At 51.7% G+C, this 24,885-nt stretch overlaps 2 protein-coding genes across 4 annotated transcripts; one reads left to right on the forward strand and one right to left on the reverse strand.

Annotated features, from left to right (window-relative positions):
* Positions 1-22: 22 nt before the first annotated feature.
* TMEM109 (transmembrane protein 109) lies at positions 23-9,208 on the reverse strand. 3 transcript variants are annotated; one of them, XM_066361124.1, is made up of 4 exons: positions 9,056-9,208; positions 3,080-3,324; positions 2,054-2,156; positions 23-1,591 (listed from the first exon to the last, which is right to left on the reverse strand). In XM_066361124.1, the coding sequence occupies exons 2-4, from the start codon at positions 3,314-3,316 to the stop codon at positions 1,200-1,202; spliced, it is 732 nt and encodes a 243-aa protein (XP_066217221.1). In that variant the 5' UTR covers positions 3,317-3,324; positions 9,056-9,208; the 3' UTR covers positions 23-1,199. The 3 variants fall into 3 exon arrangements, with proteins under 3 accessions (XP_066217221.1, XP_066217217.1, XP_066217225.1); XM_066361120.1 differs by lacking the exon at positions 9,056-9,208 and adding an exon at positions 8,867-8,995; XM_066361128.1 differs by lacking the exon at positions 9,056-9,208 and adding an exon at positions 4,683-4,815.
* Positions 9,209-14,310: 5,102 nt separating this feature from the next.
* PRPF19 (pre-mRNA processing factor 19) lies at positions 14,311-24,885 on the forward strand. The gene is made up of 16 exons (XM_066361138.1): positions 14,311-14,536; positions 16,814-16,963; positions 17,145-17,221; positions 17,940-18,081; positions 18,162-18,235; positions 18,357-18,419; positions 19,279-19,320; positions 19,449-19,523; positions 19,830-19,905; positions 20,072-20,181; positions 21,371-21,526; positions 21,734-21,803; positions 22,011-22,096; positions 22,395-22,565; positions 22,707-22,812; positions 24,719-24,885. The coding sequence occupies exons 1-16, from the start codon at positions 14,518-14,520 to the stop codon at positions 24,814-24,816; spliced, it is 1,515 nt and encodes a 504-aa protein (XP_066217235.1). The 5' UTR covers positions 14,311-14,517; the 3' UTR covers positions 24,817-24,885.

A 24,885-nucleotide genomic window follows, 5' to 3' on the forward strand; every position in this document is an offset into this window, starting at 1 on the left:
AATAATACTTCTACACAGAACAAGATAATAAAATAGCGTGCACTTTATTTAAAACCAACCAAGCGCTGATAAAAATATATTATCACTGCGGCTGTGAATCCATGTCAAACCTTAACAGTAAGAACTGGGCATTTATTCACTCTTCATGTCATGTGCATCATGTGCCGGGCCCTCCACCCGAGCCTCAAGGGAAGAATGAGAGCCCAGGTGGAGAGGGGCTAGCAGGCTGCCCCCGCTTCCTGCAGAGCTAGCATGTGCAGAGGGAAGGGGCTGTGCTGCCATCGCTGGAGGGTCTGCTCCCAGATCCTCCCAGGTCACTGGAGTGGGCCCTGGTCAGCAACTCCTCGGTGGCAGCGAGTGGAGAGAGATGGAGACCCGCCTGGAACTCTGCCCATGAGATGAGTCCTCCTTCCCACTCAGGTCCCTGTAATCCCCACAGGGGATCTGGCGGCCACTGCAGGATCCTACTTGCAGGCACAGCCTACGAAGCAGTCATTTTTTGCTTTGGCTGAAGGGGAATCTGAGAGGAACCACTGTCGTCTTGCCACAAAGCAGCCACAGCGCACTTTCCTGCATACAGCACAGCAGCGGGCAAGCAGAGGGCCCGCTGGCTCGTATTAAGGCACTTGTAACAGACTCCATGTACATCCTGCCCCCAGCCCCCCCAGGGAACGTCCCCACTTCACTTCCCCTTGGGTCCCGGTCCGGTCTGTATGCTCTGCCTCTTTCCCACCCTGGGCAATGGGGGGGCGGAGCAGGTCTTGAGGGACAGGGGTTTGGTTGGAGCACAGGGCTGGAAGGAGACAGGGAGTGAGCTGGGGACTTGGCAAAGGAGGAGCAAGAGAAGGACAGGAAAGCAAGGGCATCAGCAGGAAGGCAAGTGGTGGCAGAGTCACAGAGGCTGAGGGCAGTGATATTCGCTGAGAGCAGATGCAAAAGCTGGGGGCAGAGGGGTGTCCTGCAAGCTGCCCTGGCTGAGAGGCTGCAAGCTGACAAAGGGGTAAGAGAAGCGACCCCAGACAGAGGACCAGCAGGGGGAATGGTCTTCCTCCCTCTCAGCTAGGGGGTCTGGTGCAGAGATGAAGGTTCTGAGGGTTCAGAGACGGCAAGAGAGGGGCAGGGGGCTGGAAGGAGGGCCAGCGGCCCAGAAGCAGCTCAGCTCTTTGGTAACATGAAAGTGGTGTTGTCACGAGTTCTCCTCACTCCTCCTCCACGCTCCGGGGCCCCTTGCCTGCTCGCCTCTGCCGCCAGCGCATCTCCTCCACCTGGCGCTCCAGTGCTCGCACCTTGGCCTCCAGCTGGGCCCCCGAGGCCCGGCTGCCAGTGAGCCGGCTCAGCAGAGCATAGAGGGTCAGCAAGGCCAGGAGGAGCAAGGCCCGGGTGGAAGGGTCCGGCACAGACCTCACCAGGGCCACAAAGCCGGCCAGGAAGAGGACAAGCTTCAGGCCCCACAGGATCCGCCCCAGCAAGGCCAAGACCAAGCCGAGGAGCAGGAACAGGAGCCAGTAGATTACCAGGGCCCCTGCTCCCCACAGCAGGAAGGTCTGGACCTGGCTGGGGCTGAGCTTCAGGCCCTGGGTGAGGTGATCTCCTGAAAGGGGGAAGGGTCCCAGAGTCAGCCAACCTGGAGAGGGGAGGGGCCGGGGAGGAGGGGCTAGAACCCTAAGAGGGGGAGGACTTAAACCCCCCTGCCAAGGAAAACTCCCTCCCCACAGTCACAGAGATGTGAGCCTGGATCTCGGCTCCGGTTCCTGCTGGCCGGGAGTAGATCACTTCTCTCGGCTGAGCCTGTTTCATCTACAAAATGGGAGCAATTCTCCGGGCTGTGGGTACGTTAAATGAGATGCTATGGAATAGCATGATGCGTCTCCTAACATGAAGCTAATGGCTGGTAGGTGGTGGAAGCTTTTGGTCTGCTCTTCTGCTGGTCTCTGGGGAAGCCTAGGAGGTGCTGGGAAGCTGGGGAGAAGTCTAGACCCTGCAAAGGTAAACCCCCACTAACAGGATGTGACGGGCTAAGCTCCAGCTGACTACCCAGGACTCGGGCACTCACCATCCAGTCCCAAGGCATTCAGCAGCTGCGCCGCGATCCCAGACAGAGCGAAGAAGGCCACGGAGATGGCGGAGGAGACGGCCCACATCACCTGAGACAGGGACTGTGGACAGAGCAGCGCTGAGATGCATCCATAATTGACGAGGCTCTTCTCCAACCCTCACCACCCACCGCTGCCCAGGCCCGGCCTGGCCGGAACGTCGCCCACCTGCCTCTCAGCCAGAGGTCCTCCTTCCCCACCCACCTCCCAGGGCACAGGAGGGACAGCCGACTATTTCTCCCTCCTGAACTAGAAGCCAGGACATTCAGGCCCTAATTCAGCTGATGTGCTGGAACATTTTGCTGGTGGTAGTAGGTGTATGTGGGTAGGGGAATCCTCACATCCCTGCTGTAGCCACCCTCTAAAATCGGGGTCCTCCTAGCCTCACAGAAGTCATGGAGGCGTGTGAAGTCACAGCCTGTACAGGGCTCGATGCTTCAGTGGAAAAGGAATCGATCAGCTCTGCTATATTCCAGGTTTTATAAACAACTGTCTCAGCTGTTTAGTACTTAGCCTATAAAAAGTATGTGACACCACGTTGGGAAGCCACTGGGTAGAAGAGAGAGCCCTGCCTTAAGCCCCTGAGTCAGCCCTGCCCCCACCTCTACAGGTGAAGAAATAATTCAGGTCTTGATATCTTGCCAACTGAAGACTTCAGGTCAAATGTAGACCAAGGTCAGACTCTACAGGTCACCTAGTGACAGGAGTTTGTAAAGATGGCTCATTTCCCAGCCTTTCCGACAAGAAGGGTCAGGACCAAGGGAGAGATGCGGATGGAGCGAAGGGCCTTGGTGGGCAGAATTCAAACAACGGGAATGCAAGAGGTAGGTACTGCCCGCTTCATTTTGTGGCAGTTGGGGCTCTCTGCACCAGGAGCTATGACACACAGAGGACACGCAGCCAAGACAGACAGGGTAGCCACCCAGCAGGGCCCCTCCTTTATCCTTCTCAGTGTGTGCCGTCCCAGTAGGGCCCACCTTCCTTACCTCAGAAACCAGGTGCATGGTCTCCGGCCCGACCCAGGCATCCAGTGTTCCCCGCACAGACCGACCTATCTGGCTCAGGAGATCAACTGGGACCTCCCTCTTCTGCTGTCCTGGGTGCACAAACTCTCGAGAGGACTGGGATGATGCTGAGTGGAGGAGGACGAGGGCCACCAGGACCGTCAGGATGACTCTGAACAGATGCTTGCCCGGCAGCCAGGTGCTGCCTGAACCTGCCATGGCTGGGTCTGTAGGGAGAGAAGCACAGGGTGACAGAGGGCCAGACTGGCCTAGAAACCGCCGTCTCAGCTCCGACCGGCTCCAGGGCCCGCCTCCACACCTCCCGCTAGTTGAGAAAAGCAGAACTTAAGTGAGACTTCCCCCTTAAGCTGAGCACAAACATTTGATTCACGGATTCCTCTTTTATACTCTTCACCACTTGCAGATTCACTAACCAGTGAGTATCACTCAGTGCCTTAGGGTGCATGAGAAGATCTCTCTAATGCTGACTCCAGTTCTAAAAACCTGAAGGCCTGTCTCTGTGTCTTTGGTGCTTGGGGCATAAAGATAAAATTATAAGAATTTAAGGCTTTGTACCAAAGGAATTTATAACCTACTTCAGATAAAACTAATATAAAAAAACAAAAACAAAAAAACCTGCCTGACCAGGCGGTGGCGCAGTGGATAGAGTGTCAGACTGGGATGCAGAGGACCCAGGTTCGAGACCCCGAGGTCACCAGCTTGAGTGCAGGCTCATCTGGTTTGAGCAAGGCTCACCAGCTTGAGCCCAAGGTTGCTGGCTTGAGCAAGGGGTCACTCGGTCTGCTGTAGCCCCCGGGTCAAGGCACATATGAGAAAGCAACTAATGAACAACTAAGGTGCCGCAACAAAGAATTGATGCTTCTCATCTCTCTCCCTTCCTGTCTGTCTGTCCCTCTCTCTGACTCTCTCTCTCTGTCGCCAAAAAAAAAAAACCCAAAAAAACCCCAACAATCTAAAAGCAGCACAGATAGGATTACCACCTTATAATAACATAAAGCAGTGTTAGTCAACCTAGTCCCTACCGCCCACTAGTGAGCCTTCCAGCTTTCATGGTGGGCGGTAGCGGAGCAACCAAAGTATAAATAAAAAGATAGATTTAACTCTAGTAAGTTGTTTTATAAAGATTTATTCTGCCAAAGTTAGCGAAAATCTGACATAAAGTACATAAAGTAATTATTATTATATGCTTTAACTTGCTGTAACTCTGCTTTATAAATTTTATAAAGTTCCTTCCCTATTTTATAAATCACCATTACTGTGGAACCGGTGAGTGGTTAGAAAACTTTACTACCAACAGAGATACAAAAGTGGGCGGTAGGTATAAAAAGGTTGACTCCCCCTGATATAAAGAAAGGTGCTGAGTTACATGCTCAAACAAGAACATAAGCACATTCATATGCCATTTGCTCTGCAGGACCATCATGTGAGGTGGGTATCATCCTCTTCGCCCTTATTGGTGCGGATGAGAAGGAACACAGACAGGAGCTAAGTGTTTGCCCAAGATCTCTGGGCTAAGTAGAAAGGCCAGGGTTTGAACCTAAACTTCTGCTCCCAAGTCACATACTCGCTGGAGTGAAGGTTATGCAGCGGATCTCAAGTGTGACTGCTCACTGGAACCTGTGGGAGCTTCACCAAGGGCTGATGCTGCTGTCCCATACCCACAGGTTCTCATGTCACTGTCTGGATACAGCCAAGGCTGAGACCTGAAAAAGCTCCCAAGGTAATTCCACTGTACAAAGTTAAGACCCAGAGACTCAGAAGGACCTGAACTCCCCAGCCCCCAATGTAGGCAAAGGGTTAAAGCACAACTCTTAAGGAAAGATATTATTAATAAAAAACTAACCATGTACCACTTATCTCATTTAATCCTCTAAACAACCCATCATGTAGTTATTGTTATCCCCCATTTGACTGGTGAAGAAATCAAGGTAGGACCCTGGCCAGGCAGCTCAGTTTCAAAACACTAAGGTTGTGGGTTCGATCCCTGGTCAGGGCACATGCAAGAATCAATCAGTGAATGAATGGATGGGTGGAACAAATCAATGTTTCTCCTTATCTCTCTTCTCTCTCTCTCTCTCTCTCTTCCTCTCTAAAAAAAAAAAATCAATAAAATATTTTTTAAACTTAAAAAAAAGAAACTGGAGTAGGGTAAGAAATAAATGGACAAACTAGGATTTGAATCCAGGTACATCTGACACCAGACCCTCTGCACATCCCACTCTGCCATATGGTCTCCAATACGTTTAAGTCTCAGCAGTGATTTAGAAAGTCACACAAGACAGTCCTGGGCAGTTGGCTCACCAGTAGAATGTGAGCCTGGCATGTGGAAGTCCCAGATTCGATTCCCAGTCAGGGCACACAGGAGAATGACCATCTGCTTCTCCACCCTTCTCTCTCTCTCTCTCTTCTCCTGCTGCAGCCATGACTCAATGGTTAGAGCAAGTTGGCCCCAGGCACTGAGGATGGCTCAATGGCCTCACCTTAGGCACTGAAATAGCTCAGTTGCCAAGCAATGGAGCAGCAGCCTCAGATGGGCAGAGTATCACCCTGTAGGGGGCTTTCTGGGTGGGTCCCAGTCAGGGCTCGTGCGGGAATTAGTCTCTCTGCCTCCCTGCCTCTCACTTTTTAAAGAAGAAAAAAAGAAAGAAAATCACACTAGTGATTACTCACGAGCTAAAGGAAATCTGGCATCTACCAATCATCTCCATGAATTACTGGTGACAATTCACTCAACCACTTTATGATTTGTGCCCGATCTCATCTGTTACCTGATGCTACAGGCAAGTTAAGACCCAACAAGTATAGACTCATTGAAGCAGGTGAGGATCAGCCAAGAAATGTTTCCAATACCAACCTCTCTTTGCCATCATGCCTGAAAAATGTCAAACAACCCCAGCAAATCCCCTCTTCTCTTTCTGGCTCAGAAACGAACCTGATGTTCCAGGGAGTTTCCATGACTCGGACCCAATGATCAGAGGCAGTCATGCCCCTGAGGTGGGAGCAGCGAGGTGCTTGAAGTTTCTGCAGCTTCCAGGGCACTCAGAGAGTTGGCCAGAAATCAGAGCCATCAAGATGGAGGAGAGGGAAGGGAGGATGCTCCCTTTCTTGCTTAGTGGGAAGGGAAAGGATTCAAGAAAGGGTTATTTTAGAAAAACATTGCATTTGGGGTACTTTCTGGCCCTGAAACAGCTGCTCTAATAAGTCTCTCTTGAGGGAGAATTTCTGCAAAACACACAATTCATGTAGAACGACCCCAGGCTGGGAAGCCTTCTCCTCTTTTTTGGCACAAATCAAGAACCAGATGGCTCCCGCCTACCAGTGGTCGGAGATGAGGAAAGCACGGTTCAGTTCCTGAACTATCTGGGTCAAAACCACACCGAGGACTTAGAAGAGCAGGGTTGCTATCTTGGGTTGGATTCTATGTCCAAGGACCTCCACCAGCAGGAATCAGATGTCGCCTCCTCTATTCTAGAAGGTCAAGGTGACAGGAGCTGCTTCCCCCCTTGGCAGCCTGCTGAGTTCTACCTACATTAGGCTCCACTTTCAAGCCCAGTTGAGGGGAGCTGGGGGACCCTGAAATAAACCCTCCACTATGAGGCCAACACTGCCCTGCCAGCTGACCTTGTGAAGTGCACGGGAAACCTAATCTAGCTGGTTGATCCATTTCTTCGAATTGTTTTCTTTAATAGGAGTCTTTCTCTTTTCTTCCAGGTTAATCCCAGGCAGCAAGGATCTGACCCATCACCATTACGCCTCCTCACTTCAGCCCAAACCCTTTTACTAGAGAGAGGCCATGACCAAGAGCAGAAGCAGTCTCGATCTCTGAGAGAAAGTATGTCTTCACTGCCTACAACACCTAGCCTCAAATAATAGGCCCTCAACGATAACAAATTGTGTGTATATACATATATATGGTGTGCTGCTTTATAATTTACAAAGTGCTTGTTATTTCACCACTTCATTTAACTCTCAATTTTCTAAGGTACTGCTACTCTCCATGTTTCACTCAGAAAACTATGGCTTAGAGAGGTCATGACGTGTTCAAGTTCACACAGCAGAGCTGGGACTTGACTCCAGAACCCCAAATCTAAATCTTGCCTTTTTGCTCATTCCACACCCTCACACTGCCTCTGTAAGGCATGGCCCCTGTTTTTGAGGGGCTTAAAGTTCTCCCCAATATCAACAAGCTCAAAGTGAGAGGACAACCAGACAGACTCTCAGGACGCGACTACACAGCAGGAGATGATCAACCTGCTAGGCTTACAGGTCATGTTTTTGTACCAAGAGGTATGAGAACAGCAAGCAATTGGGACTAGACCTGCCACTGCTGTCCAGGCAGCTGCACTATGGCTCAAGCAGGACCAGGAAAACCTGGCTGAGCGGGGGAAACTGTTTCCTTTAAGTGTGGTCGGGAAAAGTCACTATATGTTTAGGTGTGGTTTGTTAAGAGGACAGGGTGGGGCAGTCCACATACCCCCTGCCAGTGCTCTTTCCTCTGCTTGTTTCCTTTCACACAATGAATCACTACGTGGCAGGAGGGGCGGCTGACTTGGTGCCCCCTGCTGGCCCCGAGTTCCCCATCACTGCTCAGAGCTGCCCCTACCGAGCAGCAGTTCTCAGCTCCGGTGGCCCATCAGAATGGTCTGTGGAGCCTGTCAAAGCAAGGATGTCTGCCCCGCCCAGGCCAACAATCTCCAGCTCTCCCAGAGAGGGCTCAAACTTTTGTTTTCAGAGCTCCGAGGGGGTTCTGTACAGGGAAAAGTATACTCTGGGCAAAGCCCTAAAAGTGTAGCAGAGCACAAAGGATCCTCAATTTTGGTCACCAGCTCAACTCTGTTACAAACTAGAAGCTACTACCCTTGTGCCTATCCCTTTATCTGAATTCAATCTCCTCAAATGTAAAGTGGGGTTAACAGAGTTAAGAGTTCTTGGCAAGGAATTAACATGTTTCTGCAAGAACTTCGTCCACTATAAACACCTATAGAAATGTTGCAGTTCACAAACTCCCAATATACCACTCATCGTTGTAGCAGAATTCAGCAGTTTATATGCCTGCCTCCCCCTTTAGATTTTGAGCACCTCCGGGTCAGACTTGACAACTAACTCTCCTTGGAATCCCCAGCACCTAGCACAGAATGATAACAAATACAGGCTTATTAAATTAGTATTAGAATCCTGCCAACAAAGCCGTGAGGGTAGCAAAAGACAGCCACGAAGAGGTGAGGAAAGGGGCTTATTTTAAAGTTGATCCAAATATGCGGCGGCCACCCAAGAAGGGCAGCTGTGTTGGAAGGAAGCTCCTAGACGGCGAAGCTGCCACTGGGCGGGAGTGATGTCTGCGTCCCAGCAGGTGGGGGCAGCCCCCGCTCACCCCCTGACAGCTGCATCCCAGCAACTGTTTGGGGGCAGGGCGACAGGCAAAGGGGCAGCTTCCCAGCCGCACTGAGCCCTCCCCAGGGCCCAGCCTCCCCGAGACAGGGTGTCAGTGGCATGTGCTATTTCGAACAGCATGTCCCCTGCCAAGCCCTTGCTGGGTGGCGTCTCTGGCATGGGACCCGGCGCGGCCCATGGGTTCAGGGTACCCCAAAGGGCTCCGAGCGAGGCCGCAGGATGCTGGGTAGTGGGGCGGGGGTCGCGGGCGAGGTGCTCAGCGCTGACCTCGTCCCCTAGATAGTCACCGCGCCTCGTGGGGACTTAGGAGCCGCGTTCAGAACCCTCTGCTCCCAGGAAACGCGTGCCTCCTGTTACCTAGTAACGACGCCCCCTGTTGCATAGCAACGAGGATCCGGGTCCCCAGTTGCCTTTCCCGCCTCGCGACGTCGGACCCCTCCCCAGTCGTGCTCGTCTGTCCTCGCGGCTCCGCCCCAGTCCCGCCTGCCTTGGCTGCCGCCTCTCCGGCCCGACCGGCACCGAAGTCTGGCTTCGGTTCGCACTCACCAGTCTCCGGCTACTGCTGCCCTTCACGTGCGACTTCGCTAAAACGCGCCACCAAACCCGCGCCTCAATCCCCGGGCGTTGGTTTATCGTCTGCGCACGCGCATGGCGGAATGCGCCCTGGTATCGGCCGCTCCCTCCCGTCCCAAACCCGGTGCCCTATGCGCATGCGTCCCACCCTGGGGGTTTTTGTTTTTTCCAAGCTTTCCCAGACGGAGAATAGTGGGATGGGAAGCTCAAGCTGGGAACGGAAGTCTCTGGCGGGAATGGGAAAAGACGTGACCATATGTGGGCTGCGGAGTACGTAAACTGGCTCTTTGAATTCGGAGTCGAAGCCTATCTGCCTCTCCAGCCTCTCGGCATTTCGGGCAATGTAGTCCCCGAGCCCCGTAGTGCCTCCTGGGCATTGTTCTAACCGAGAGGCGCCCAAGAGCCCTTGGTGTTTTGAGAAAGTTTTCGCGCTAAAAAGGAACAAAGGGTAGAAGTGTCGGAGCCGTTAGAGCCACATAACGCCGGGGAAATGCATCCGCTCCCTCTGAGAGCAGTTCCACGCCCGAACTTTGCAGATGGCTCCCAAATGTTCACTTAATTGTAGAGAAAGAAAGGAACCAAACACCCAGACCCCACCTCTACAGAAAACGGGCAGCATTTGGGTGGGGGTCCAGGGATTTGGAATGAGGCCACTCCTTGTCTGCTTTCTAATTCTAGGCGCGTAGCTCAGTTGTTTCCACTTTACTATACAAATACTTCCCAGTAGGTGTGGGGATTCAATGATGTAACAGAGTGTACATTAAAAAAAAAATCCAACTTGATGTCTTAATTCTTAGATCACACTGACTGCCCTGCGAAAGTTCCCCTTTAATGTTAAATCAGTTCCTGAAACTCAACACTCTAAAATGGACACCCCCCCCCCACACACACACACACACTACTATAGAATTAGAACCAGCCTTCTAATTCTGTCTTCTTACCAGACTACCACAGGGAGTAACAACCAGTCTGTCACCTGTTTCAGTTGTTTCTTTCCTTCAGATGTTTGTTACCTCTGAACTCGCATCACTTTCTCCCTCAGCTAAGGGTCTCTTTCTTCCCCAGCAGACCCTGGTAGGATACTGGGTCTCACCTTCCAGCCTTTCTAACACTTGCAACTACTTATACACTTGCTTGTAAGATTGTTTCTGATTTGTAGGACTACCCCATCTCAGGTCAGACTCTCCTCTGCAAGAAATGCAACTTTTTCTTCCTATGATTGTTTAATTTCTTATCAACTCTCTTTTCCATCTGAGTGGTAGAAACAAATCTCAGACAGTTCAGGGATTTTCCCACCCTTGATTTTCAGGTTGTACACACCTTTTGGAAAATTAACATAGGGCCACCCTGGGAGAGGAGAGAGAGTTCATCTAATCCTCAGTGTCAGTTGTTTGCGCTGCATTGTCCTGCGTAATCATCTGTCGTGTGGAATGAACTCAAAAAAGAATGGAGGCTTTGCTAGAAATAAATGATAAAGATGAAGTAAAAGGGTCTTAGAGTTTGCAAACTGGGAATACAGCTAGGCGACTAACCCAGAAGTGTTCCAAAGAAGAAAGAAAAGCTAATAGTTCTTACAGGAAAAAGTACTGTCTTGAGAATTATCAGTCCTGCACTCTGAGTCCTAGAATTGGTTGAGCGCGGTTACTAGTCAGAGGTCAGGCAGTCTGGATGATGGATGCCAGGTGGCCCAGAAGGCGGTGCCAAGAGGTCTGATCATGTTAGTGAACTGGATGTGCAAGTCCTTCAAGGCGTAATAAGAGGATTATCTGCAGTTGCTGTATATGTGCACATGTATATCCAGGCATTGACGCAGGACTGGAAGGTTCAAAAAGTTTCTTCCCTGGCCAGATAGCTCAGTTAGTTAGACCGTCATCCCCACAGTCAAAGCTTGTGGTTTGATCCCCAGTCAGGACACATACAAGAACAAATCAATGTTTCTCTCTCTCTCTGAAATCAGTAAATAAATTTTTTTTAAAGTTTCAATTCCCAGGCTAGTAAAAACAAGAATGGAGTCTTTCCTCATGCCTTCACCTTCATCATGTTAATAATTTTAGCAGTTAAAGTGACTCTATATAATCCCTATCTTCACTTTCTTCAGTCACTTGTCCACAAAATTTGCCACTGGGAAATGGAGCTTCTTTTGGGTAATTGGCCAATGGAGCAGGGCATAGAATTTCTTTCTCGGGGACCCACCAATAGCTATGCATGTATCCCTTTCCCAGTACGTCTCCCTTCCCCGCCTAGGTAATCTGTATCTCCTCCATGGAGAGGTTGAAATCGGGGGAAGTAGGGAGAAACCTGAGTTCAAGTTCTTACCTGCAATGTTTCCTTCGAAGTCAATTGCCCTGGATCCTTTCTATACCCTGAGGGGCTGGCTTTTGGAACCCAAACGCTTTGAAAGGACTCCTCTCCCCCCCCATTCTTCTATCACAGCCATAAACTCTTCAGTACAGGGACACTTCTGGTTTCACTCACAGTGGTAGCCCCAGTGCCTAGTATAGTGCCTGACTGGCACACAGGGGGTCCTCAATAAAAATCTGTCAAATAAATTACTGGGTCTCTCTCTCTCTCTCTCTCTCTCTCTCTCTACTCTGTCTCCCTCTGATCCATCCACTTAAGTATCTTCCAGAGGAATCTTCTGGAAGTTTGGTTATCACTTCATAGCTTAACTGCTGTTCTGCTGCCAACCCCTAAGAAAATGTAACTAGCTCTGGTTCAAGGTCTCACTTAAACAAATCCATTTTATTTTCTACTATATCCAAGTACTTAAGATACCTGGCTTGTCAGGGAGCCTGTCATTCAACTAACAACAGTTATGAAGTTCCTACTATGTGTCAGAAACTGTGCTAGACTCTGAGAAACAATGAGAAGAACCACTATGGTTCCTCCCATTACGGAATGTATAGTCTAATGGAGAACCCAGACATCAAACAGATACTTGTAAACAATTAAATTATTGTTATCCAGAAGGGCCCAGAGAATGACAGGGTGCTGTGGGACTAAACTTCACTAATCGCCCACACCACCCATTCTCTACCTCAGGGGATGGGAACCTTTCTGGCTGAGAGAGCCATGAACGCAACTTAGGGGGTCAAGTTAAAGGCTTCACGAAGCACTATTTAAGTTGATACTGATGTTTACTTTGAAGGGCATGAGAAGAAAAGGGGAAAGAGGGAGTTGAGGAATGTTCCAGGCAAAAGTCCTGGAACCGGCCAGAGTAGGTGTGAGAACCGCCAGTGTGCTGCAGAGGAGATGAGGTTAGTTAGACTGTGGAGGTCAGCATGGGCTAAATGGTGCAGGACTTGGGGGTGAATTTCCTCTGCTGGAAACATTCTCCCTCATTCAGGTCTCAACAAAAATGTCACATCCTCAGAGATGCCTTCTCCAAATAACTTGCTTAAAGTAGCCCATCCCTCCTACCCACAGAACCTCCTATCCACTTGACTCTGATTTGTTTTATTGTTAGCATTTATCACTCTGGAAATTTCTCATGTGTTGATTGCCTGTGTGTTTATGGTTCTCCCTGCCTGCGCCCCCATAATGTAAGGTCTAAGAAAGCAGAAATCTTGTCTTTCTTGCTCACCGTTTGTATCTCTAATTATCAGATAGGAGGTGCCCAATCAGTATTTGTTGAGTGAATGAAAGCCTGGGGAGTAGTGAGAATAGATTTGTCATTGAAAATAGATCACTGGCTGTTCGTTGAAAAGTGGATTAGAAGCAAGACCAATTAGGATGCTATTTTATTGGTGCAGGGGAAAGATGGTAGTAGTTTGGATAATATGCTTGGCTTTCAGGCGAATGATAACAGATATGAGCATGTATTTACATTGTACTTACTATGTGTCGAGTTTAGTTCAAAGACCTTTTTAAATATACTGCTCAGCAAAATTAGGGGATACTTCAGAATGAATATGAAGAGATAAAATATCCCCTAATTTCTGTGAGCAGTATATTAAGTCCTTACAACAATCCTATAATTTAACTCAACCTTTGTTATCACCACCCTATTTTACAGATGAGAAAATTAAGGCAGAGAAGTTCACATAGTTTACTAGCTGGGATTAGAGCACAGAGCACACACAATCTGATTTCAGAGTCCTTGCACTTGGCCACTATGCGATACTACCCTTCATACCTGCAACTTTTATTCTTCTCTCCAAACCTTTGCTTGTTCATTTCCTTCTCTTGGGATGCCCTCTGTTCTCTTTCTCTTCTATCTGAATTTGGCCCACCTATCAAAGTCAGAATATTCTCACCTCTTCAGCGAAGACTTCACTGACCATGCCTGTCTGTCTGCTGCTTAATCTGAATCCCTAATCGCCCACACCACCCATTCTCTACATCAGGGGTCGGGAATCTTTCTGGCTGAGAGAGCCGTGAACGCCACATATTTTAAAATGTAATTCCGTGAGAGCCATACAACGACCCGTGTACGTTAAGCATTATCCAATAAAAATTTGGTGTTGTCCCAGAGGACAGCTGTGATTGGCTCCAGCCACCCGCAACCATGAACAGGAGCGGTAGGAAATGAATAGATTGTAATACATGAGAATGTTTTATATTTTTAACATTATTATTATTTTTTATTAAAGATTTGTCTGCGAGCCAGATGCAGACATCAAAAGAGCCACATCTGGCTCACGAACCATAGGTTCCTGATCCCTGCTCTACATGATTTCTGAGAGTATCTTATCTTATAGGTATCCACAAAGAATCCTACACAATCTGAGTTGGAAGGGATTCAGAAGTCATGTAAGAAAGGGGCAGGGAAACTGATAACTTCCCCAAGATCGCAGAGCAAATTGGTAGAAGAGGCAGGACCAGAACCGATTCTTGGCCACTGTCAGTTTCTTAATCCATCTGCATCTGTGCTTTCTTCATCAGGTCATCTAGCAGCGTTTCTCAAAGGGTAGTCCGAAAAAACATCGCAGAATCACGTGGGACACGCACTGAAGATGCAGACCTCTAAGGCAGACCTAAGGAATATGCCATTGGAAACTCTCGCATACACCAGTTTGCAAGACTGGTGCCAAGACCCAGCGCACAAGGGTCTCAAAAATGTTGCTAAATTGCATTGGCTTTAAATTCCCACTGCTGCATCATGGGAAATGTAGTTCCGGATCTCTTCCTCTCGTGCCTCGGGGGAGCTTTACGGAAAGAGACGAATTTTTCCGGAAATAGCCGAGACTCTCAGGCGGGCCCTTTCCTGCCCGGTTGCATTCTGGGGAAGGGCAGTTTCCGTTCGGTGTGAGAGGCTAGGCGCGCGCCCCGCTGCAGTCCCACGTGAAGGGCTACGCTATTATCGTTCGGCGGGGCAGCTCCCCGCTGGCCGCGGAGCGTCCCCGACGCAGCTAGGAACAGGAACTGGCCCGCGGCAGCTCCGCAGCTAATCCCGGAGCCTGGTGTGTGGCGCCTCGGAGAACAGCGACGGCGCCATGTCTCTGATCTGCTCTAGTGAGTATCGGCTGCGGCCGATCGCGAGAGGCCGGAGAGCCGAGCGGGAGGATCTGCGGGCTGCTGCGGCGCCAGGGCAGGGGCGGAGGTGAAGACGGGGCTCCCGGGAGGCAGGGCGGCGGCTTGTCAGCACGGGGGTCCTCGTCCTCAGCTTGGGATGCATTTGTGCAGCGCTTCACGTAATGCCTCGAGTATATGGTCGCGGGCATCTTTGAGGCCAGCCACCTCGTTGACGCAGTGGGAACTGAGGCCTGAGCGGAGGGAGCTGGTGCAGAGATCGGGATAGCCGGGGCTGGTGCAGGAATCGGGAATGCCGAGGGCTGGTGCAGGATCCGCCTCCGACAGGCTGTGTGATCTGGTGCGGAGCTCTGGACCTCAGTTTCCCCTGCAGAATGAGAGCATTGCACTGGATGTTGTTTGAGCTCTCGCCTGGGTAGGCAGAGCGTCTGCAATTTGCGAAGGTCACATGTGAGTTAGAGGCAGTGACAGGGCTGGAAGCCATGTCTCCAGCTCCCAGCCTCACCCTGCAGGGCTGATAAAAACAGCGTACGTTTGTAAAGCCATTATTGGTTTACAGTGCGCTTCCCAGTCTGTGGTCTCCTTTTATGCTCACAGGAAATCTCCGAAGCCGACAGAAAGGTCCTTTTTTTTTTCAGATAAGGATGTAAGGTTCAAGGAGCACACGGCGCATCTGATGCTGAACAGTTAGCAAGGGATGATGGAACTAGGTTCTCTGATCCCGAATCCGTGCTTTTTTTCACGGCTGTACCGTCTTTCCTTTTGGTTCTCATTTCATTAGGTTACTAGTTTCTCATCCCTTTCGCTATTTGCTTCCTAACTTCCAAGCCCTTTCCTCTTAAAACCTCTCCATAAATCCCAAAAACGGAGGGAGGGAGGAGGGGCAGTGTTGATTAGGAAAATGAGCCCTTCACATTGGAGAAGTCAGTTTGCAGATTATTTTCACGGCTATTGTTTCCTTTCAGTTTTTAAAAAATTTTATTTATTGATTGATTGATTTTAGAGAGGAAGGGATAGAGAAACCAATTTGTTGTTCCACTTATTTATGCATTCGTTGGTTGATTCTTGTGTTCACCTTAACCAGAGATTGAACCCGCAACCTTAGCCTGTTGGGAGGGTGCTTTAACCAAGAAAGCTACCTACCAGGGCCCTTTCTGTCTCGAGGACGCTCTTGTCTCTATCCCTAGCATCGTCCTTCCTCTCATTTGCTCATCTGGTGCATGTTTACCGAGTGCCTGCTGGGCAGCTGCATTGTTAGAGACCAGCTGCGGTCTCTGTCCTCAGGGGGCGCACAGGCTACTGAGGCAGGCGTATCAGCTCTACCTCTGTTGGGGGTGATTGTGGGGTGAATTAATCTAGGGGAAGTGTTTACAGCCATGCTTGGCAACTAGTAAAACAATGTGTAAATGTTTTGTATTGTTATAGCACCTGTCACATTGCTTTGTAATTTCTTTGTCTGGTGATCCATCTAGGTGGACTCCAGAGCAGTGATTTTTCACCTGCTGTGGTGGAAGAATTTTAAAAACATGCAGTACTTGACTAGTCAGGGGCACTGATCTCTTTCCCTTTAGATTGTCAAATAGAAAATATGACAACATCTAACACAACAATAGCCGTTCTGTGTGAATGAATGAAAATTAAAATGATACCTTTTATTTATTTTTTATTGGATAGGCAAAAAAGATATTTTTTGGTGTGCTGCAGAATTTTAGTAATTATGAGATGGAAAAGGTTGACAGTCGCTGCTCTAGACTTAACTCTGGGTGTCTTGTGTATCTCCATGTCCTGGAATATAATGGTGCCCGAGCATCTTTCACAGTGAGATGGGCAGAGGTGACTGACAGCTCTCTAGGTGCCTGGCACATAGTAATTATGCAGTAATTATTTGTTGGCCCTCTGTCAGCAGATTGACGGAGGAGCTAGTTACGCAGCTGGAAAGTGTTCTAAGGACAGTACAGAACTGGCCTGGTGTGAGGTCTTGATTCCTGTTGAGTGTGGGGACACATGGTCTTGTTGGGTGAGCAGCAGATGAGGCATCCCCTTGGCCCAGGGTCTTTTTTTAAAATATATAATCACCTTTTTAAAAAATTGATTTTAGGGGGAGGGCATCAATCTGTTCTTATATGTGCCCTGACTGACTGCAGATTGAACCAGTAACCTCTGCACTTTGAGATGATGCTCTATCCAGTGAAACTATCCCACCAGGGCCCCACGGTCTTTCTCACCACTCTAGGTTCACTGCCTGCCTTTTTTTCACAGTCTCCAATGAAGTGCCAGAGCACCCGTGTGTGTCCCCCGTCTCTAATCATGTCTACGAGCGGCGGCTCATTGAGAAGTATATTGCAGAGAATGGCACAGACCCCATCAACAATCAGCCTCTGTCCGAGGAGCAGCTCATTGACATCAAAGGTGTTTAGATGCTGGCTCGGTCCAGGGCCGTTTTAGTTCAGAGCCTGAGAGGGTGGGAGGTGGCGCCAGTGCATGGGAGGAGGAGATAGTGTCTGTTAATGCAGGTGGAAGGAGACGAGTGGGGGACAGGAAGGGTCCCCTGTGTTGTGGTTCCTCATGCCTGCCTTCCCTCTCTTGGCAGTGGCTCACCCAATCCGGCCCAAGCCTCCCTCCGCCACCAGCATCCCAGCCATTCTGAAAGCCTTGCAGGACGAGTGGGTGAGTCCCTGGGAGAGAGCTGGCGTCTTCCCCGCTTGAAGACATCATTGGACTAGGACTTTGGGATGGGAAGGATGGAGCATTATTTTCTCTTTTGAGGGACAGGATGATTGCAGAGGAGGAGCCTGGTTGTTGAAGTCACACAGATCTGGGTTCCATGCTTAGCTCTGCTGCTCACATGCCATGTGACTTTAGGCAAGTTGCTCATATTCCAGTTCTAGTTTTCCTGACTGTACAACATGGATAAGTGCCTCTCAGGGCTTTGGGAGAGTTAGAGTATAAATTTCATGATGCCAGGCATTTGTTTCATCTGTTGGTATATCCTCAGCACCAAGAGCAGCTCCTGGTACATAATGGGCACTCTACAACATGAATGAATGAGTATATCTTGAGGGACTGCTGAGCACAGTCCCTAACAGAATGAGGGCAGTCAGTGAATAGCAACAGCATTATTCCCTCTTGGGGAGGTGATGACATGACTTCGGAGATTTGCTGGTGAATTAGTGAAGATGGGGGTGGGAACGAGCTGGCTCCCACTCCTGTCTGTGTCCAGTATTAGGCAAGCCTAGGGACTTGGGAGTGGCTGCCAGCACTTTCAGGGTCACTGATAACTGGTCTAGGCCATGGGATGGGGGCCATGTCCTCTTATCAAGGGCAGGCCCTTCTACTGGGTGCTCCTGGCTCCTCTCTCCCCCTCACGGTGGTGTCCCCCTCCCAGGATGCAGTCATGCTGCACAGCTTCACCCTGCGCCAGCAGCTGCAGACCACCCGCCAAGAGCTCTCCCACGCGCTCTACCAGCACGACGCCGCCTGCCGTGTCATTGCCCGTCTCACCAAGGAAGTCACTGCTGCTCGAGAAGGTGCAGCCCCCCCCCCAGCCCCCACTCGGTGCTGGTTCCGCCTCGTCATACCCCGTTTCTAACATTGTCTTCTCTCTCAGCTCTGGCCACCCTGAAACCGCAGGCTGGTCTCATTGTGCCCCAGGCTGTGCCGAGCTCTCAGCCAAGTGTAGTGGTGAGTGTCATCGTCCCCTGTCCCGCCTCTGTTGCTGCCCTTTTGTGTGGTGGCCCACGGGGCTCTCCTGGAAGAGTCTTTGGCATTCCATGCCTCCCTCACCTTCCCTTTCTCTCTTCAGGGTGCAGGTGAGCCGATGGATTTGGGCGAGCTGGCGGGAATGACCCCCGAGATTATCCAGAAGGTAAGGGTGCTGTCACTTGGTAGAAATGCGCATGGGCACTCACCTTTCACCCTTGAGTCCCATGTAAATAAAAATCTCATCTCTTTGGGGAGAAAGTCGTGCAGAGCACAGATTCAGACCACACTGCTCCCTTTCTACTTCGGGGTCACCATCTGTAAGCTTTAGGACCTTGAGCTGACTTAACTAACCCTTCCATGTCCCTTTCCCTTGCTTCTAAGAGGAGAATAAGAGTACCTACTCCATAGACGTGGGGGGATTTAACAGACTGTAATCAGTAAGTGCAACGTGTAGCTCTTTTTGTTGTTAGGGTTCTTTGCAGATAGTAAAGTACTTTGCTGCATGTTTTCATGTTTTTTCCCTGAGGGAGGCAGGATAAGAATTAGCCCTTCTAGTTTACGGATCTAGAATGTGAGACTCCGATTCCAAGGCACAGCTCACAAGACGCGGAGCTGGCCCGATTTCACGTGCAGTGCCGTTACACTCAGAGAGTCCTCCTCTGCAGGACTCGATGGTTTGTGTCTTTACCGGACAGTTCAGTGCGTCACCTTGCATTTTAGCTCTCGTCTCAGTGGCGTAGACCTGGTCTGGGAGTCCTGCAGCCTGGTCCTCTCCTCACTCTGGCATTTGTCACCCCTGTGGCCTTCACTTCCGAGGCTGTCTCCTCCTGTGAAACAAGGTCGTCGCCCCCACCTCATTAGCTTGGGGCAAGAGTAGAAAGAGATCACGCTTGTCAGCCTGTAGCGCAGTCCTTGGCACATGGCGAGCTTTTGCTGACACCTGTGGAAACATGGACGTCACCAGCGTCCAGCACACCGTTGTCTTGGCTCACACTGAGTCTGTTCCCCTCTCTCTTCCTCAGCTTCAAGACAAGGCCACTGTGCTAACCACGGAGCGTAAGAAGGTGAGTCGCCTCCCGGAGCCGGGGGGGAGAGGTGGCCAGGGGGAGGGAGGGCGCTGACCCCTTCGGAAAGGGCTGGCTGGGGCCGGCCCTCAGTGCCGCTCTCCTTGGGGTGGGCCTTCTTTCCTCAGAGAGGGAAGACTGTGCCTGAGGAGCTGGTGAAGCCAGAAGAGCTCAGCAAGTACCGGCAGGTGGCCTCGCACGTGGTGAGTGGCCGCGCCCTCTGTCTCGGAGAGGGCCCTCTGTGCTGTTTCTGGGCTGGGGAGGCCGGCCCGGAGCGCAGGGGCAGAGAGCCGTCCAGGGCCCTGTTTCCAGCCTCGGCTGCCGAGATGTCGGGGCTTCTCCTGCCCCACTCTGGCTCCCCGGGAACGCAGTGAGGGAGGCGCTGCGTCCGGGCAGAAGGCCAAGGGCGGTGGAGAAGGAACGCAGGTCACTTTGTTCCCTGGGCTGGGGGTGGCAGTGGGGGAGTTGTGTGGCTTTGATTGGGCTGTGACTGGGTTTGGTGTGCACAGGGGCTGCACAGTGCCAGCATTCCCGGGATCCTCGCCCTGGACCTCTGCCCTTCCGACACCAACAAGATCCTCACCGGTGAGAGCTGCCTGACCCAGCGGCAGCAGGCCGACGGTGGGGGGTGGCAGGGAGGTTCATGCTCCAGTCCTGTGCAAAAGTTAGGCCTGGGGACAAAAGTGCCTTCTGTAGCAAAGAGACCTGGAAGGCTTGGCTCATTTTTGGATCTCACGTGGGTCCTTTCCAGGTGGGGCAGATAAAAATGTCGTTGTCTTCGACAAGAGTTCTGAGCAAATCTTGGCCACTCTCAAAGGCCATACGAAGAAAGTCACCAGTGTGGTGTTCCACCCTTCCCAGGTAAGGAGCTCTAGCCACGCTGCGCCCTCGTTCCCGAGCCCAGGTTCAGTGGGTTAGGGCCCCAGAGCCAGAGCCCACTCCGCTGTCTCCTTGGTAAAGTGAGGTAGGCCTGAGAAAGAGCTCTGACTCCAGGGTGGACATTTAGGGGTCTCTGTTTGGAGTCATGGGGTTCTCCTTTACTCTGTAGGACCCACTATACAGGGCTCTTCAGACCAGACAGAGAGAGGAATTGCATTGCTTACAGAAACATGTTCGTTGAAACACTTTGTTGAGAAAAAGACAAAACCCTACTATGTTTATAATACAGACTGCAGAAAACAAAGCACTCGGCTCTGAGGAAGCATTCCGAGGGGCCTCCAGCGTGGGCGGGAAGACCGGGGTGCTGATTGTTGAAGGGGGGTGGGTCAGAACAGGTGGGCCTGCTGGCTTGGAGAGTGAGGGCCGCTGCTGAGACCCGGCCAGGGACGCTGTGGGTTTGAGTGTAGGTCTAGGACAGTTGAGTCTGCGTCTGTAAGACAGTGGCTGGATAGGTACTTCTCAGACAGCCGGCCTTTGCCCTGTACCTTAAGGAAATGACAAACAAGAATCATGAACATGGTGAATTTCTCAAAAAATAAGTTTATTCAAATGAAAGCACTCCTTTCCTTCTTACTGGGTGTTTATATTTCTTTTATGAAATCATGTTGACAAAAGATGGTTGGTTCTACCTTATAGTTTTAAATGCCCTTAGGAAAATAATTGGTTGGTGACACTATGTAAGTTCTCTCCCTGTCCCAAATTTTTCTAAGAACGCTTAAGTGTAGGATACACTGAACATGCCCTTGCAGCCCCCCAGACCCAGTCCTGTGCAGACCCACGCCACCCAGACAGTAGGCGTGAGCTGCATGTGGTTATTTAAACGAAGCAATGCAGTTGCCAGTTGCCCTAGGCACGGTTCTCTCTGGCCCTGCAGACAGGTTGTGGGATATTGCACTCTGGTGCAGTTATCCCTTCTACCGCTGGATGGCAAGGCCTCCAAGGCCAAGTGATGTTTGACCATTTTAATGTCATTTACCAGAGGCCCTGGTAGGCACCATTGGGTGGATGGGTGGTTCCAGGCAGGGCAGGGCTGAGAGGAGAAGCCGTTGCTGGTGTTCTGAGAGCATCGTGGCCCCTCTCCTCTGATAGTCCACCTCTGCTTTCCTCTTAGGAGCTGGTGTTCTCGGCCTCCCCGGATGCCACTATCAGGATCTGGTCTGTTCCGAACACCTCTTGTGTTCAGGTTGTTCGGGCCCATGAGAGCGCTGTGACAGGCCTCAGCCTCCACGCCACTGGTGACTATCTCCTGAGCTCCTCTGATGACCAGGTGTGGCCCCACCCAGGGCCCGGAGAGGCCTTGAGCATCGTGGGTGGGGGCACAGCTTCCCAGCCCCAGGCGGCTCCCCAGAACCCCGAGGAGAGTGTTTGCTCTCTGCCGAGAGGAGCTGGTGTTACCAGGGGTTGCTGAATGGGGGTCTCTGCTTCCTGAAGGACACCCACTTTCTCACTGACGTCTTTGTCTCTGGTTTTTCAGTACTGGGCCTTCTCTGACATCCAGACAGGGCGTGTGCTCACCAAGGTGACAGATGAGACCTCTGGCTGCTGTAAGTTGCCTCTTTCTCTTCATTTGCTATTTATCATTTATTATTATGTTTTATTTGCTCATTTGTTCTGTAAAAATAGACTTACCGCCAATACCTGCCAAGTGCCTGGCTTTATGCGGGCACGGTGGGGAATGTGAGGAGGAGGAGCCACCCTCTGCCGTGTTAGTCCCCCGCAGGGGCTCTGACACAGGTCCCCCTTCTCCACAGCACTCACCTGTGCACAGTTCCATCCTGATGGACTCATTTTTGGAACAGGAACCATAGACTCTCAGATCAAGATCTGGGACTTGAAGGTAGGACATGGCTGCCTCCATCTGAGCCCTAGGGTCAGAGCTGTTGTGACTGCTCATTGATTAAGTGCTTATGGCATCTGGCCCTGGGGTGTCCCGATGGTGAAGAGACAGTGGCTCTGAGTGACATGGTCGGGGTAGTCGGGGGGCCTGGGCTGGGCCATCCACTCCTGCTCGTCCTGCCAGCTGTCCTTCCCCGAAGGATGGAGGAGGACATCTCAGAGGTAGGAGTTTGGGGAGTTCCATTTTTTCCCTCTCATGAACAGTGGGTGACGTTTTGCTACCCGCCCTCCAACTGCAGGAGCGCACCAACGTGGCCAACTTCCCTGGCCACTCGGGCCCCATCACCAGCATCGCCTTCTCCGAGAACGGCTACTACCTGGCCACTGCGGCCGACGACTCCTCCGTCAAGCTCTGGGATCTGCGCAAGCTCAAGAACTTCAAGACCCTGCAGCTGGACAACAACTTTGAGGTGCGGCCTCGCCCTCGCCCCAGCTCTCGGGGTCTCCTCATTTGTCGATGGCTCACTGAGTTCATCTAAACGGCTTCTCTCTGGTCCCAGTTGCCCCTAGTTTCTGTTCCCCTCGTGTGATCTCTGTTCTGGCTCTGGCAGGTGAAGTCCCTGATCTTTGACCAGAGCGGTACCTACCTGGCCCTTGGCGGCACAGATGTCCAGATCTACATCTGCAAGCAGTGGACGGAGATTCTTCACTTTACAGGTAGAGGTTGGCCCTGGGGTCCCAGGTCCCTGGGTGTTCTGGCCCAGAAGGCGGTGGGGGAACCCCACTGGGTCGGGAGTGTTAGGAGTGGGCATTAATATGCCTCAGCAGCTGTTAGTCACAACTTGAGGCAGCAGAGTATGGTCACTGAGACTGAACTCGAGCCAGAATGCCAGCTTTACTGCTTCAAGCTGTGTGACATAGGGCAAGTTACTTAACCTCTCTGGGGCATGATAATAGTACATACCCAGTGGGACTTAATGTGAGGTTTATTTATTTTTTTATTTTTTTTATTTTTTATTTTTTTTCTGAAGCTGGAAACGGGGAGAGACAGTCAGACAGACTCCCGCATGCGCCCGACCGGGATCCACCCGGCACGCCCACCAGGGGGCGATGCTCTGCCCCTCTGGGGCGTAGCTCTGTTGCGACCAGAGCCACTCCAGCGCCTGGGGTAGAGGCCAAGGAGCCATCCCCAGCGCCCGGGCCATCTTTGCTCCAATGGAGCCTCGCTGCGGGAGGGGAAGAGAGAGACAGAGAGGAAGGAGAGGGGGAGGCTCTGGTGGAGAAGCAGATGGGCACTTCTCCTGTGTGCCCTGGCCGGGAATCGAACCTGGGACTTCTGCACACCAGGCCGATGCTCTACCACTGAACCAACCGGCCAGGGCTAATGTGAGGTTTAGATGCGTGTACATTAAAACAGTGTCTGGCACATAGGAAGGATTTGCCATTATCATTCAGCTTGTGCCCTCCTCTGTTGTGGGGTTAGAGCAGTGGGTACGAGAGATCAGACCTTTGCTCAGCAGATAGTCACCAGTAATTGCAGTTGTAAGTGCCAGAGGAAAAAGGTACAGAAGCCAAGATAGAGACTAACAGGGTTGCCAGCCTCCTGATAGCTGTATGACCCGGGTACGTGACTCCCTTTCAGTGAGTGCCTTCTCTAGCTCTGCAGTGGGCACATAGGCGTTGCTCTGCAGGCTGTGCCAGCTGGTGATGCAGAGGTGGCGTGCATGGTGGCAAGGTACCTGCTGCACACTTGGGAGCTCAATGAATGGCAGCTGCTGCTGTCTTTGTTGATACAGTTCTTTTCCCCGTTAGCAGGTTGTGGGCAGGACACAGACTTCTCCCACTTGTGTGTTCTCCTGAGCCTGCGCCGTGGCTGGTGTTTCAGAGGTGTCCGGGCCTAGCTGTACGGCCCGTGGGGTTTAGCCCTTCCTCAGCCTGGTGTTCTGATGTGGAGCAGAGTGAGGGGGTGTGGCAGGCCGGAAGCACGGGTCTTTGTGGTGTGAACGTTAACCTACCTGAAGAGAAGTGCTGATGCTCCTGCGGAGTGTTGCCCAGCCTCTTCTGCCCCCGCCCCAGCCCCAGCCCTGCCTTCTGTGGGGGCCCAGGTTCCCCGGGGTTGGAACCCCGTGCGCTCGAACAAGCTGACGGACTGTCCCCATTATGAGCAAGGAGTTAGCACTGGGCCGGTCCCAACAGCTGATTACTGAAGTTTATGCCAAACTGAAAGCTCAGCTCAATTTTAAGAACAGCCAGTTGAGAGATGTGGGGAGCAAGACTGCGTGCCGGGGGGCGCCCTCTGCCTCGGTCCCGCCAGCTCCAGGCAGGACTGGAGCAGAGCTGCAGGTGCCCGAACACCTAGGTGAGGGGCCCTGAGAGTCGTCCGTTCACTCAGCCCACTGACAAGAACTTGCGTGCTGGCGCTGTGCCGGGCGTTGCCAGGCCCTGCGGTAACTGCAGGGCGGGCTGCAGCCCTGCCTGCGGGAGGTTCCGGTTGCGGGGAAAGCGGACGAGCCGTCTCATGCGTGGGGGAAGGACTGGATGGGTTGGACGTGTGTGTGAGGGGTCAGTGCTGAGACCCAGAGGGGAAAAGCTTCTCACCAGCGCCCCTTGTCTCTTTCCTCAGAGCATAGCGGCCTGACCACCGGGGTGGCCTTCGGGCACCATGCCAAGTTCATCGCGTCCACGGGCATGGACAGGAGCCTCAAGTTCTACAGCCTGTAGGCCCTGGCCCTTCCACGGGAGCTGGGCCTCATCACTGGTGGGGTAGAGTTAGGGCTGGGATGGGGGGAG

This window comes from Saccopteryx leptura, chromosome 1 (assembly GCF_036850995.1).
Source record: "Saccopteryx leptura isolate mSacLep1 chromosome 1, mSacLep1_pri_phased_curated, whole genome shotgun sequence".
NCBI lineage: Eukaryota > Metazoa > Chordata > Mammalia > Chiroptera > Emballonuridae > Saccopteryx > Saccopteryx leptura.